Here is a 13,065-nt window from a genome sequence, read left to right on the forward strand (position 1 = left end):
TTCAGTTTTTTTTTTTTTTTTGAGTATAAAATATCCAATAAATTTCGTTCCACTTCACAATTGTGTCCCGGTTGTTGTTGATTCTTGACAAAAAAAAATGAATATGTTAAATCTTTATGCTTGAAGCCTGAAATGTGGTCAAAGATTGAAAAGTTCAAAGGAGCCGAATACTTTCACAAGGCACTGTTTGTGTGTGAATGAGAGAGGTAGACGGGGATGAGGGGAGGGGACAAGGCACTGTACATGCTGAACAGGAGGGTTCCAAGAATGATCCCCGAGGCAGCCCATAGGTCATTGAAAGCTATTTGTTGACATTGAGCACTTCCAATGGTTACAAAAAACATTTTCCATTTCCATTTAGTCCTACCCACGTTTCCAACCGAATCAGCAGTATATTATGGTCCCCTGTATCAAAAGTCCCACTGATAATGCACCGAAATAATGAACGATCATATTGTGTACATTTTAAAAACAGAATAGCAATTATTTATGGATATACTAGATATATTTCATTCATAATACAATTTATAAAACTTGCATGTTAAAATTGGTGATCATCCTTTGATCATGCTTGCAGCCCCCAGGCCCCCGGCTATTTTTCAGTCTTTTTTTCATTCAGTCAAATCACATGCCTGCTTTGATGATTTGTGCTGATATTTAACCTGATGGCAAGAATTTCATTGCTTTTATCTGCTGTTATGAGTTCTGGGCTGAAAAATGGGTGACCATGAGTTTTAAACCAAACTTCAACAATTCACTACTTTTACTACTACTGTTTTGAAACTAAAGTGTTTTGTTAAGGGGGGGGGGGTCATTTCTAACCATTTTCAGTGCTGCTCTTGATAAGCAAAGCAAATTTATCACGCATTTCATACACAAGGTAACTCAATGTGCTTTATATGATTTCAATCGAAAAAAAAACATTTAAAACTGGGAAAAAGATAAATGTATACAGTGGTACCTTGAGATACGAGTTCAATTCATCCCGAGGTCTTATCTCAAGTTGCTCTTGTGTCAAAGCAGATTTCCCCATTGAAATCAATGTAAATGACATTAATCCATTCTAGCCGCCAAAATGGCAACCAATTTTCATTTTCTACATTTTTAAATAAAAAATTTATAGTTTTTAAAGAACAAAGTGTATCATGTAAAAACATAAAAGAAAATGGAAAGAAAAGAACGGTTTTAATAATGTGAACTTACTTTGGAGATGAGACGACTTTTGGGAACAGAAGACACTAGTGGAGTTGGAGTTGTGGAGAAGGCAGATGGAAGATGTTCATGGAGGAGGTGGTTTCTCAGTCACTTTCGCTCAGTCTCTTTACACTATCTCTGAACTTAAGTTTGTTTTTCTTTCACTTTTGCTGAACTTATTTTATCATGTCACTTAGCTACTTGGTGCTTAGCTTAAATTGTATGGAACGTCAATTTTTGAGCACAAGTTATCTTATCCAGACGAAAATACGCATATGTTCAACTGTACCATAAAATGCATATGTTGTTTGATGTTTTTACCGCAAACAATAAGTATTTATGAATTAAAACCCGCAAGTTTTTTTACGCATTCAAACTCTTGTGTAAATCTCGATGACTTACTGACCGGATACATGTGTATACCCAGTTGTTCAAGACGGGAGAGCAAATTAACAGTCAAATTTCTTTATTGCCAAAAACAATCAACTTCGGCATTAAATATGAGTCCTCTATGCCCAGTGTCTCTATTTTTTCCACGTACCTTCATTTATTATCACCTTCTTAATGATTAACGGGATTGGACAAAACTCTGGGTGTCGTGCTATAAGACATTTTTATTTTTGTCTCCACGGAATTAACTCTCAACAATGCTTTCTTTGATCGGCAATATGGCGACGCAAACAAAAATCACGTGATTTTACGACTTAAGTGTATGATCTCTATAGGCAGTATGTCGCATTAACCTGAAAATAAGAAAATACTGTATACTCGTGACGGTTTTCCATAATGGGACTTAGTTTGAACAAAAAATTGGTTGGACAAATTCTGCTTTTACTAAGAAGAAAAATAATATAATTATTATATTATATAATACATTTATTTTGAAAAATCTGATTGTAAATGGCAAAAAGTTGGGCTGATTTGGAGAAATATTAACAATAATTCTTAAAATAGCTCTTTCTCGTGTTGTGGAAAATCCAGTCGCTGCCGATAGTGTTGCCTGAATTGGCGATAGGCAACCTCAAGTACTCATGGGTTCAGACAGCTGGCAATATATCCTGAAAGCTCTGTCATGCACTGCCATTTTCTGGAGAATATATGTTACATGTATATACTCTCACTGCAACAAAAATGTCAGTCCAGTACACAGAACCATACACTCCATTTATATTTTAAGTGTTGAGTTTCCGGAAAAAAGAAAAACCACAAGATACCGGTTTACAGCTTTCAGTATCAAGTTTAGCAGTTTTGCTCATGAGATCTTGGGAAAATTGTGACTAAAATGGGGATGGATGGTTCTGGGTACTCCCTGGGTATGGCTCTCAGAAGGACTTCCAAGATTTGGCATTGGTTTACCACTTGAAAATATATTTATGGTGAAGCCAGTCATGATCAGCTATTGCTCTCAGATTTAGGTGACACTTTTTTAAACAGATTTTGTTCATTAAAATCCTCATTTGTGAATATATACCGACTTAGACTAAATACACAGCCTTTGCATGATTTTAAAACAAGACTGAAAACTTCATATATTCATTCAGGATAGCGAAGGCGAAGCCATTTCTATTTATCAGTTTATGGCTAAATTTAAAAAAAAAAACACTTAAAGCTCCAGTGTCATGGAATGAATGATTTTTTGGTATAGTATTAATGGAAAAACCCACAGCCAATATGGTCCCATGTTTTTTCACCACAAAACATGATTTTGACGTATACGGGTTTTTGTAACTCCCGCCATGAAAATCCTCTCAAGGGATTCTTTTTCGAGAGGAAGCAGGAAGTGATGTACAGGACTGAGGCGCCCCCTAGTGGACTCATTTGTTTCCATTAGTTTTACCTCCGGGAAGGTAGCTCATTGTTCCTTCGTTTTACCCAAAATGCCGGCTCGTTGCATTGCTGGATATTGCTTGAACACTCGGGAGGATGGACTTACCCTTCATAAGTTTCCAACCGGTTTGTCGTGAAAAATGGATCAGAGGACGAGAGCTTCGTGGGGTTCCAAATAACAGGTAAGTAGTAATGCGCCCCGGCTCGGCGGTGTTCAAGAAGTACTGCGGCGGCTTTGAACATACCTCTAAGAGCAGCATGGGTCGGCTCCACCTCCTTCTTATATGCCACCACGGCGCAGAAAATCAGCCACATCGGCTGAGGCGCCGCGTTCGGCGGTCACTGCTGCTGCGCGTTGCCGTGATGGCTCATCTCTGCCGCAGAAGTGGATCGTATGTTTATAGGGATGACACCCGGGCTATAACAAATGCTTACCAGTCAGTGTTTCCAACATGAAGCATGTTGTCCTCCCATGGGCCTGACAAATTGAGAACCTTTAATGCCTTTATCGAGCTCGTATTCTTCACCGTCTTCATGGGACCCTTCAGAATCATGTTAATCTCTCGAATTATTGTTCTCACATTGGTGTCGAACAGCAACCATGTCTCGTTGTTACGTAACGACCCTTCCGGGATTTTCTGCTGTGTGCTCGGGTTGACAGGCACTGAGCATCTTACGGCCACAGGCGCCACGATAGGCACCGACCACCTTATGCCCACAGCTGCGGTGTGCCGCCTCAGCAATGAAGGCATGGAACATCGTCCACTCGAACTCAATGTCCCCTGCCTACCCGGAACATAAGCAAATTTCTTTCAGAGGTGGGAGTTGAAATTCTTTTTGACAGGAGAATCTGCCAGGCGTTCCCAGCAGACCCTCAGAATATGTTTGGGCCTGACACGTCGGACCGGCATCTTCCCCCACCGCCGGAGGCAACTCACCACCAGATGGTGATTAGTTGACAGCTCTGAGCCTCTCTTCCCCTGAGTGTCCAAGACATGCGGCCACAAGTCTGATGACATGACCACATAGTCGATCATTGTACTGCGACCTCGGGTGTCCAGGTGCCAAGTGCACATATGGACAACCTTGTGCCTAAACGTGATGTTTTTTATGGATAATCCGTGATGAGCACAGAAGTCCAGTAACAAAACACCACTCGGGTTCTGATGGAGGTGGGGGGTGTTCTTCCCAATCATGCCCTTCCTGGTCTCACTGTCATTGCCCACGCGGGCATTGAAGTCCCTTAGCAAAATGATGGAGTCCCCAGAGGGAGCTCTCTCCAGCACTCCCTCCCAGGACTCTGAACTGTTGTTTAGTACATAGGCAAAAACAACAGTCAGGACCCGTCCCCCATCCGAAGGTGGAGGGAGGCTTCCGTCTCATCCACCCGGTGAACCCCAAAATACAGGTGCTGAGCTGACTTATTAAGTATACCCACACCTGCTCGGCACCTCTCACCGTGAGCAACTCCAGTGTGGAACAGAGTCTAACCCCTCTCAAGAGGACTGGTACCCAAATAGTGTGTATAGGTGAGTCTGACTATATCGTGTCAGAACCTGTTGACCTCACGCATCAGCTCAAGCTCCTTCACTGTCAGAGGTGACATTCCGTGTCCTGAGAGCTAGTTTTTATAGCCGGGGATCGGATCACCAAGGTCCCCGCTTTCAGCTACCACCCAACTCACATTGCACCCGACCGCCATGGCCCCTTTCACAGTTGGTGAGCCCATGAAAATGTTACCCTTTGGGACTGTGCCCGGCCAAGCCCCATGGGTACTGGCCCGGCCACCAGGTCTCGCTTTCGAGCCCCACCTCCAGGCCTGGCTCCAGAGGACGGCCCCATTGACCAGTTTCCAGGCAAGGTAAACCTGAATCCATTATTTTTATTTTTATATTGTGAGTCAGCTGTTTAACCCTTTTTGGCTAGTCCAGTCAGAAGACCATTACAGTAGTCAAGTCTACTTGAGATAAGAGCTTTTCCTGGTGTACTTGACACACACAAGCCTTCACTTTAGATATGTTCTTTAGATTGTAAAAGTCAGTTTTTGTGATTGATTTGATATGACTGTTGAAAGTCAGGTCACATTCAAGGCTAGGCCATTCCTAGATTTGACAAAATAATTGGGAATAAAATGAACCCTAATAATTTTCGATAGGTTGATAAGTACAGTATTATGTTGTCAGCTGCATTGTCATGTTTATTTTATGCCCTACCAGTCAATAACATGAGCACAGCCGACTTATTAGATTTGAAGGTTATTTGCAAATTTGAACTGTTACTTTTTTTTAACTTTACCGCACTCAGTCAACATTTTTCGAAAATCTCACGCAGTAGCGCTGTTGCTTGCATGATGTGGACACAGAGCATAGAAAGACGACGAAGAAGACATTCACCGGAAGCTATTTTCTTTAACACGCGGTACGTCCGGCCTTTCCACCAGGGTGGCGACAGGCAACATGGTTGGTATTTTTCGGCTGTCGTCTGATTCCTACTTTTTATGTGGTTATCATACTTTATTTTAGTAGTAGTAGTTGTCATATATAATTGCCTAAGCAACTTAGGTCCCTATCTTGCTGGGTGGTGTGAAGTAGGCTTCACCGGGCCATGAGTAAAATCCTATTTTAAACTATACTAGCGCCGCTTAGCTAAGTTGATTTTTGCTAGTGTAATGGCGACACGGTTAGCTTGAAAGCTAATTTCGAGGTATGATAGACATGGCTCCTAAATAGGTAGGACTTTATTTTAAGAATATTGAATATTAAAGACCTAGTCTTGTCGGCGAATAATGCGTCTATAGCGAGTCCAACCTTCACGTGGCTCTCCCGTCGAAGATGACATTTGTTGAGCTGATGGATTGCCTGATGCATTCACAACTGCTTACCAAAAGACTGAGGCTTGAGTTGTCACCTGTGTGCACTTAGCTTACCCATCTACTCTCTTATCCTTATTTTCGCAGAGCTAGTGTGATCTGTGGAGTTCATAAATTTGTCATAGTGTTAAAACAGTTAACTCAAAATAACCCATTTTTACACACTTTAAAATCTTACTTCGTTTAGGCTAAGATCAAGGCAAGAGATTTGCGGGGGAAGAAGAAAGAAGAGCTCCTCAAACAGCTGGATGACTTGAAAAATGAGCTTTCACAGCTCCGTGTGGCCAAAGTAACTGGCGGAGCTGCGTCTAAGCTGTCGAAGATGTAAGTAGTGTGTGAATGAATTGCAGTTATGTTCAGTATCTGGCCATTTTGGTTAAACGTAAAGCACTATGTTGAATATTTACTTAATTACATTCGTCATGGAGTGTGTAAAATTGATAAACTTAGATTAAACACTACTGCCAATGTTGGCAAGGTGCTTTGGAAATGAAGTTGGTTTCCATTACAAGTTATCTTGATGAAAATGTAATGTAACAATTTTGATTTTCAATCAAGTTGTGGTGTTTATGTGCCAATTTTGTGGTCTTTGAATGCATTGTTTGCTTTTGCAGACGTGTTGTTCGCAAATCTATCGCTAGAGTCTTGACTGTCATCAACCAGACTCAAAAGGAGAATTTAAGGAAATTCTACAAGGTGAGGACAAGCAGCATTTGGACATATCTTTCCACTTATTGAATGTCTTGGGCTGATGCATTCACAACTGGATACCAAGTTACTGAGACAGTTTTCTTTACATCCCACCTACATATGGTCCAAATCTCAAGTGTCAAACTCAAGGCTTTGGAGGCCGATGTGGCGTCATATAATTTTATGAGGCCCACATAAGCAAATCATATCTCTATCTTGTTCTTCTGGACCAAAATTTGTAATTCTCATCACTTTAAAAAAAAAAACGGGGGGTGGGGGTTAGAAATTTTTTAAAAATGTGGGCGACAACGGGTTTTGGGTGCATTTAGACCCAACGTTCCTAGTGAGTGTAGCAGTGTAGTCCCGAGGTGTATGTAAGCAAAGTGCCCCCAAAAAATAAAAAAAAAAGATACAAAAAGAAGCACTCATAGGGAGAGTCATAAGCCACTGCATCTGTGCACACCGCCATATAGTCACACATTGAACACCCCTGGCGTGTAGTCCGTCAGTGTCTCTAATTGGCTCATGGCGTTTGTTATTAAAGGAAGTTCCATATCCATATTTTAGTGTAATTATATAATCATTTGGTATGAATGGGCCCAATGCTTGAATGACCATACAGACTTTTCTGAGCTTTTATTGCTGTCACGGGCAGGGAGTCAATTGTGCTCTTTAAAGGTTGCTATGGCTTCAGTTGTCCACCAGATGTTAGTGAAGACTGCTTTGAATAATTTTCAGCACAAATAGGAAAGTCTTAGTATAGGCATGCCCAAAGTCAGGCCCATGTTCAAATTTTCACTGGACTGCAGCCTCTGTTAAAAGATCCATTACATTACATTTGGATGGAGGCAAGTTTGTAGAGATTGGAACAGTCGCTATGAAAATGCTGAGCTTGCTTGGCTCAACATACTTGTTTGAAAAGACGTTCACAGTCATGAACATTACCCAGAGCCGTGTGAGAGTGAGACTAAGTGGCTCTCACCTGCGTGACTTCTTGCGAATCATAACCACATTGAGCCAGAACGACTGCATTGTGCAGTCAACATCTCAGTTTCACCCTTCACATTAGTGCGGGCAAGATATTTTAGTCCTTTGTGGTGAATAAATTCAAAAATGTTTTTATCAAAATCAGTTTTGAAAATGCACTGGCCATATTTTTTCATTCAAAGGTTTACAGTGAGGATGCATTGAAGAGTGAATGTAGTGTTTCAAAGATATTAGGTATGTCTAACCTTCCCTTATAGAGTGCAGAGTCCAAAACATTCAGTATTTAGCTATTATACTACAAAAAAATTAATTAGTTGCTATCAGTGGTGACTTCAGCCCCAAATTAGATAAACTTTCTCATGCATTTTAGAGTACTTCCACTTTTCGGTGATATTTCTTGCACTCAAGCTAGTTTAATTACTTTTTCAAATTTTTTCAATGTATTTGAATGCTTTTAACTCCCCAAGAGGGGTTGTGTCAGGAAGGGCATCCAGTATAAAAACTGTGCCAAACAAATAATGTGCGTTGATCTGAGATGTCACGCTGTGGCGACCCCTAACGGGACAAGCCAAAAGAAACTTACTTAATTTTTTATTTGAATGCTTTTAATCATGTCATGCACATTGAGTTACTTCGTACATTAAATGCGCTATAGAAATTTGCTTTGCTTCCCAAGCGAGGTTTTTCGACAGACTTTTTCCCGATTTTATTTGGTCTTTCAATCGAGTCATTTTGTTTAAAAACTTCAAGGAAAGTTTGTATGCTAGTGCCAAGTCTGCCATTTGTAATTTTTTTTTATGTAATGTTATTCAGTGAAAAAATGTCTGAAATGATCGGCCCATGCATATTTTAAAGGGGAAGTCCGGTCGTTTAGATTAACAATGTATCTGCTGGGTCATGTCATATGTACTGTACCTTGAAAATTTGAGATCTATCCGATATCATTTAATGGTGTTTTGATAAGCTTTTTATCGGCAATTACGAATTTTCATGGACACCACCATCTTGGCGAATGACCTACATGCACGGGTGTGACATATTACGTGCCCCAACAAAGGCTCTCTTACGTTGTGACACAATTATGGCCAGCGCTGATTTCTCGGATTTATCCTCATCTGATGAAGAAATAGCAGGATTGGTTGATAGGGAAGACAGAGGAATACTTTCATACAGATTTTAACCTTGAACCTGTGGCTGTAAATAATGTAGAACTTTTAGATGGTTCATCGGACGGGAATTACACTGAGTCTGACTATCCGGAGGGCCTACGCGCGGAACACACCATTCATCAAGCAAACACCCAGCCAGCCAATTTTTTTTAAATATATATATATATATACAGTGAAGAAAATCAGTATTTGAACACCCAGCTATATTGCAAGTTTTCCAACTTAGAAATCATGGAGGGGTCTGAAATTTTCATCGTAGGTGCATGTCTACTGTGAGAGAGGTAATCTAAAAAGAAAAATCCATAAATCACAATTTTTATTTTATTTATTTTTTTTTTTTAAGGATTTAAGGGTCACCACAGCATGTCAGCTTTTTCCATCTAAGCCTATCTCCTGCATTCTCCTCTCAAACACCCACTGTCCTCATGTCCTCTTTCACAACATCCATCAACCTTTTCTTTGGTCTTCCTCTCACTCTTTTGCCTGGCAGCTCCATCCTCGTCACCCTTCTACCAATATACTCACTCTCTCGCTTCTGAACATGTCCAAACTATCAAAATCTGCTCTCTAACCTTGTCTCCAAGTCATCCAACTTTGGCTGTCCCTCTAATGAGCTCATTTCTAATCCTATCCAACCCTGTTTACACTAAGTGAGAACCTCAACATCTTCATTTCTACTACCTCCAGTTATGCTTCCTGTTGTTTCTTCAGAGCAACCGTCCCTAATCCGTACATCATGGCCGGCCTCACCACTTTTTTATAAACTTTACCCTTCATCCTAGCAGAGACTCTTTTGTCACATAGAACATCAGACACCTTCCGCCAACTGTTCCACCCTGCTTGGACCCGTTTCTTCACCTCCTTGCCACACTCATTGCTCTGTATTGTTGACAAAGTATTTGAAGTCGTCCACCCTCGCTATCTCTTCTCCCTGGAGCTTCACTCTTCCCCCTCCGCCCCGCTCATTCAAGCACATACAGTGAGGAAAACAAGTATTTTAACACCCTGCTACATTGCAAGTTCTCCCACTTAGAAATCATGGAGGGGTCTGAAATTTTCAGCGTGGGTGCATGCCCACTATGACAGAGATAATCTAAAAAGTAAAATCCAGAAATCACAATGGATTTTTTTTAAACTATTTTTTTTTTGTGATGCAGCTGGAAATAAGTATTTGAACACCTGTCAGCTACAATTCTGACCCTCAAAGACCTGATAGTCCGCCTTTAAAAGCCCATCTCCACTCCATGTATTATCCTGAATCAGATGTACCTGTGTGAGGTTGTTAGCTGGATAAATACACCTGTCCACCCCATACAATCAGTAAGACTCAAACTTGTAACATGGCAAAGAGCTGTCCAAAGGCACCAGAGACAAAATTGTACAACTCCACACAGCTGGAAAATGCTACAGAGAAATTGGCAAGCAGCTTGGTGAGAAAAGGTCCACTGTTGGAGCAATCGTTAGAAAATGGAAGCTACTAAACGTGATGGTCAATCTCAATCGGAGTGGAGCCCCATGCAAGATATCACCTCGTGGGGTGTCAATAATCCTTCGAAAGGTGAGGAATCAGCCCAGGAAAACACAACAGTACTTGGTCAATGACCTGAAAAGACCTGGGACCACCGATTCCAAGGTGACTGTTGGTAATACACTAAGACGTAACTGTTTGAAATCATGCATGGCACGCAAGTTTCCCCTGCTTAAACCAGCACATGTCAAGGCCCGTCTTATGTTTGCCAATGACCATTTGGATAATACAGAAGAGTCATGGGAGGAAGTTTTGTGGTCACATGAGACCAAAATCGAACTTCCAGTTCCTCAAGTTCTTGACAACAAAAATTCATCCGAGGACTGTCCATGGCTATGCATTGGTCGCATGTGCAACATTGAGCCGCTGGCTGGCCTAAACGCATTCCAAAATTGATAGGATGGATGAATTGTGTGTTCCGCGCGTTGGCCTACGGTTCTAATGTGTATGGAAGTATTCCTCCATCTTCCCAATCAATCGATACTATTTCTTCATCAGATGAGGATAAATAAGAAATCAGCGCTGGCCATAATTGTCACAACGTAAGTGAGTCTTTGTTTGGACACGTAATACGTCACGTCACCGCACGTAGGTCATTGACTTACCAAAACAGCGGCACCCATGAAAATTCGTATTTACCGATAAAAAAATATTCTCAAAACACCATTAAATGATATCGGATGAATTTTAAATTTACAAGGTACAGTACATATGACATGACCTGTCAGATACATTGTTAATCCAAACGACCGGAGTACCCCTTTAACCTTACCAAATCTGGCCCGCATGGCAAAATGTTTGGACACCCTTATCTTTGTGCTTTATGAGGCTTCTTTTTCCTGCCACTAACTTTTGCACGTAGACCCAGGTAACATTTAAGTTTGGTTTTTATTTTCCCCATTGTAAATTAAATCGCCTTTTTTAAAAAAAAAAAAAAATTTACTTCACTTGGGTTGTATTTCACTGGTTTGTGTGATCTTAGTGGAAAACAAAAGCAAAATAGAATTGCAAGAGGCCAATCCTTTTTCACAGCACTGGATCTACAATGCGCCCTATGACGAAACATTTTTACATGCTTACATACATAAATTGATAGTCATAATTCCAAAGGTGATCTTGATAATATTGAGTTTGCATGTTCTCCCTGTGCCTGCATGGATTTTCACTGGGGACTCCCGTTTCCTCCCACATCCCCAAAACATGCATTCATTGGAGATTAAATTGCCACGAGATGTGATTTCGGGTGTTACTGTTGTGTCTATGCGCCCTCTGATTGGTGTATCCCGCCTCCTGCCCGAACATATCTGGAATAGGCTCGAGCACTCCTGCGACCCTGGTGAGGATTAGCGGCCAAGAAAATGGATGGATTATTTCTAAAATATGACGTGCCTGGGATGTTAATGTCGCATCCTTTTCGTCTTGGTGGTTCACATACATGTATATTGTGAAACGTGTTCGTTACTGTTCTTATATTTGGCCTTATTAATTGGTTTTAGGGCAAGAAGTATAAGCCCCTGGATCTGAGGCCCAAGAAGACCAGAGCTCTTCGTCGCCGCCTCAATAAACATGAAGAGAGTCTCCGCACCAAGAAACAGCAGAGAAAAGATCTGCTTTACTCTGTTCGCAAGTTTGCTCTCAAAGCTTAATGTTTTTCTATCTACTAAATAAAACATGTTAAAGATGGGCCTTTTGTCCTTTCATTATTTACATGACTAGTCACCATGCTTCTGTACTCTAGTGTTTAAAGTTCAACCTTTTTCTTACTAGCTGATCTCACTGCATACTTTATCTCTGCAACAAACAGTTTTGTCGCATATAATGCCCATGCACCAGCTCTATATACTGGACTGGCAAAGCTACCTCAAGCAAAAATTGTGGAATAACTGGTCCTGAAAGATTAACGTTGTTTAATTTCTGAGAAAAATAGCAAATCACAACTACCCCTCTGGCTTTATGAAATTTAAAAAGGCAGGAATAACTTGTCAATCTTTTTAGTGTAAGTACAGAAAAAATGAATTGCTCAATTCTAAGGGGAAAAAATGGAATCATTGACGATATCTAAGAAATACTTTGTCACCACCTTTTAGTGTTCTTTTTTGCGGCATGATTTAACCGGTGACAAACCGTATTCTATGACTATCTGGCCCCAACTTCTAACCTTGTCATTGACTAGTTTCTTTGTCACAACCCGTTTTTCAATGGAATGACGTCCAGACTATTTGCAAGCTACGATGTTGGCATATCTTTGTCAAAATTCTGCTTTATGATAAAATGTATTATCTTGAAAAATATCACCAAACAGACTTTCAATTGTAATAAAGTGTACACTCGTAAATGTAACCATAAGCATTTATTGAAGATGTAATGACTGCAATCTCCCCTGTGCCTTAACCTACTTCTAGTGTTGTATTATACTTTGAGATCTTCAGTGGTCAACCAGGATGCTTGCCTTTGACAACCTTCCCATTTTTGGACTTGACAAAACTGACTGGGAACAACTGTCTTTTGTCTTTTACCTCATTTAAGAAGTTTGAAAATTCTCCTGTCTTCAACTGACATCTCTCATAATGAAGCCAAGATACATGTCAATCTACTACAAAGTGAGAACATGTTCATTTATTTGCCAGGTAATTAATTAATTGAAGATGTTTTAGAACTGAAAATTACAAGTTTTCACTTTTTTTTTAAATCAAGAATTCAGCAATGCTGTATATTTTTACCTTCTCTAGCTTTCTCAAAACCAGAAGGCTCATCTTTTGAATAAAAAATTGTGTAACATCTCTGATTTACCTTTTTTTTTC

The 13,065-nt window shown here is 40.5% G+C and overlaps 1 protein-coding gene across 1 annotated transcript; it reads left to right on the forward strand.

Annotated features, from left to right (window-relative positions):
- The first annotated feature begins 5,334 nt into the window (after positions 1-5,334).
- On the forward strand, positions 5,335-11,947 carry rpl35 (ribosomal protein L35). The gene is made up of 4 exons (XM_061817995.1): positions 5,335-5,480; positions 6,078-6,214; positions 6,505-6,586; positions 11,761-11,947. Exons 1-4 carry the CDS (start codon positions 5,478-5,480, stop codon positions 11,908-11,910), a joined length of 372 nt encoding a protein of 123 aa, XP_061673979.1. The 5' UTR covers positions 5,335-5,477; the 3' UTR covers positions 11,911-11,947.
- The last annotated feature ends 1,118 nt before the right edge of the window (positions 11,948-13,065 follow it).

Source organism: Syngnathoides biaculeatus, chromosome 4 (assembly GCF_019802595.1).
Source record: "Syngnathoides biaculeatus isolate LvHL_M chromosome 4, ASM1980259v1, whole genome shotgun sequence".
NCBI classification, from domain to species: Eukaryota; Metazoa; Chordata; class Actinopteri; order Syngnathiformes; family Syngnathidae; genus Syngnathoides; species Syngnathoides biaculeatus.

What these genes read in the sequence shown, in the direction of transcription:
- rpl35 (XM_061817995.1), top strand. An exon ending in GCGTCTAAGCTGTCGAAGAT is followed by an intron (nt 6,215 to 6,504) that starts GTAAGTAGTGTG and finishes TTGCTTTTGCAG; the next exon opens with ACGTGTTGTTCGCAAATCTA. An exon ending in ATTTAAGGAAATTCTACAAG is followed by an intron (nt 6,587 to 11,760) that starts GTGAGGACAAGC and finishes AATTGGTTTTAG; the next exon opens with GGCAAGAAGTATAAGCCCCT.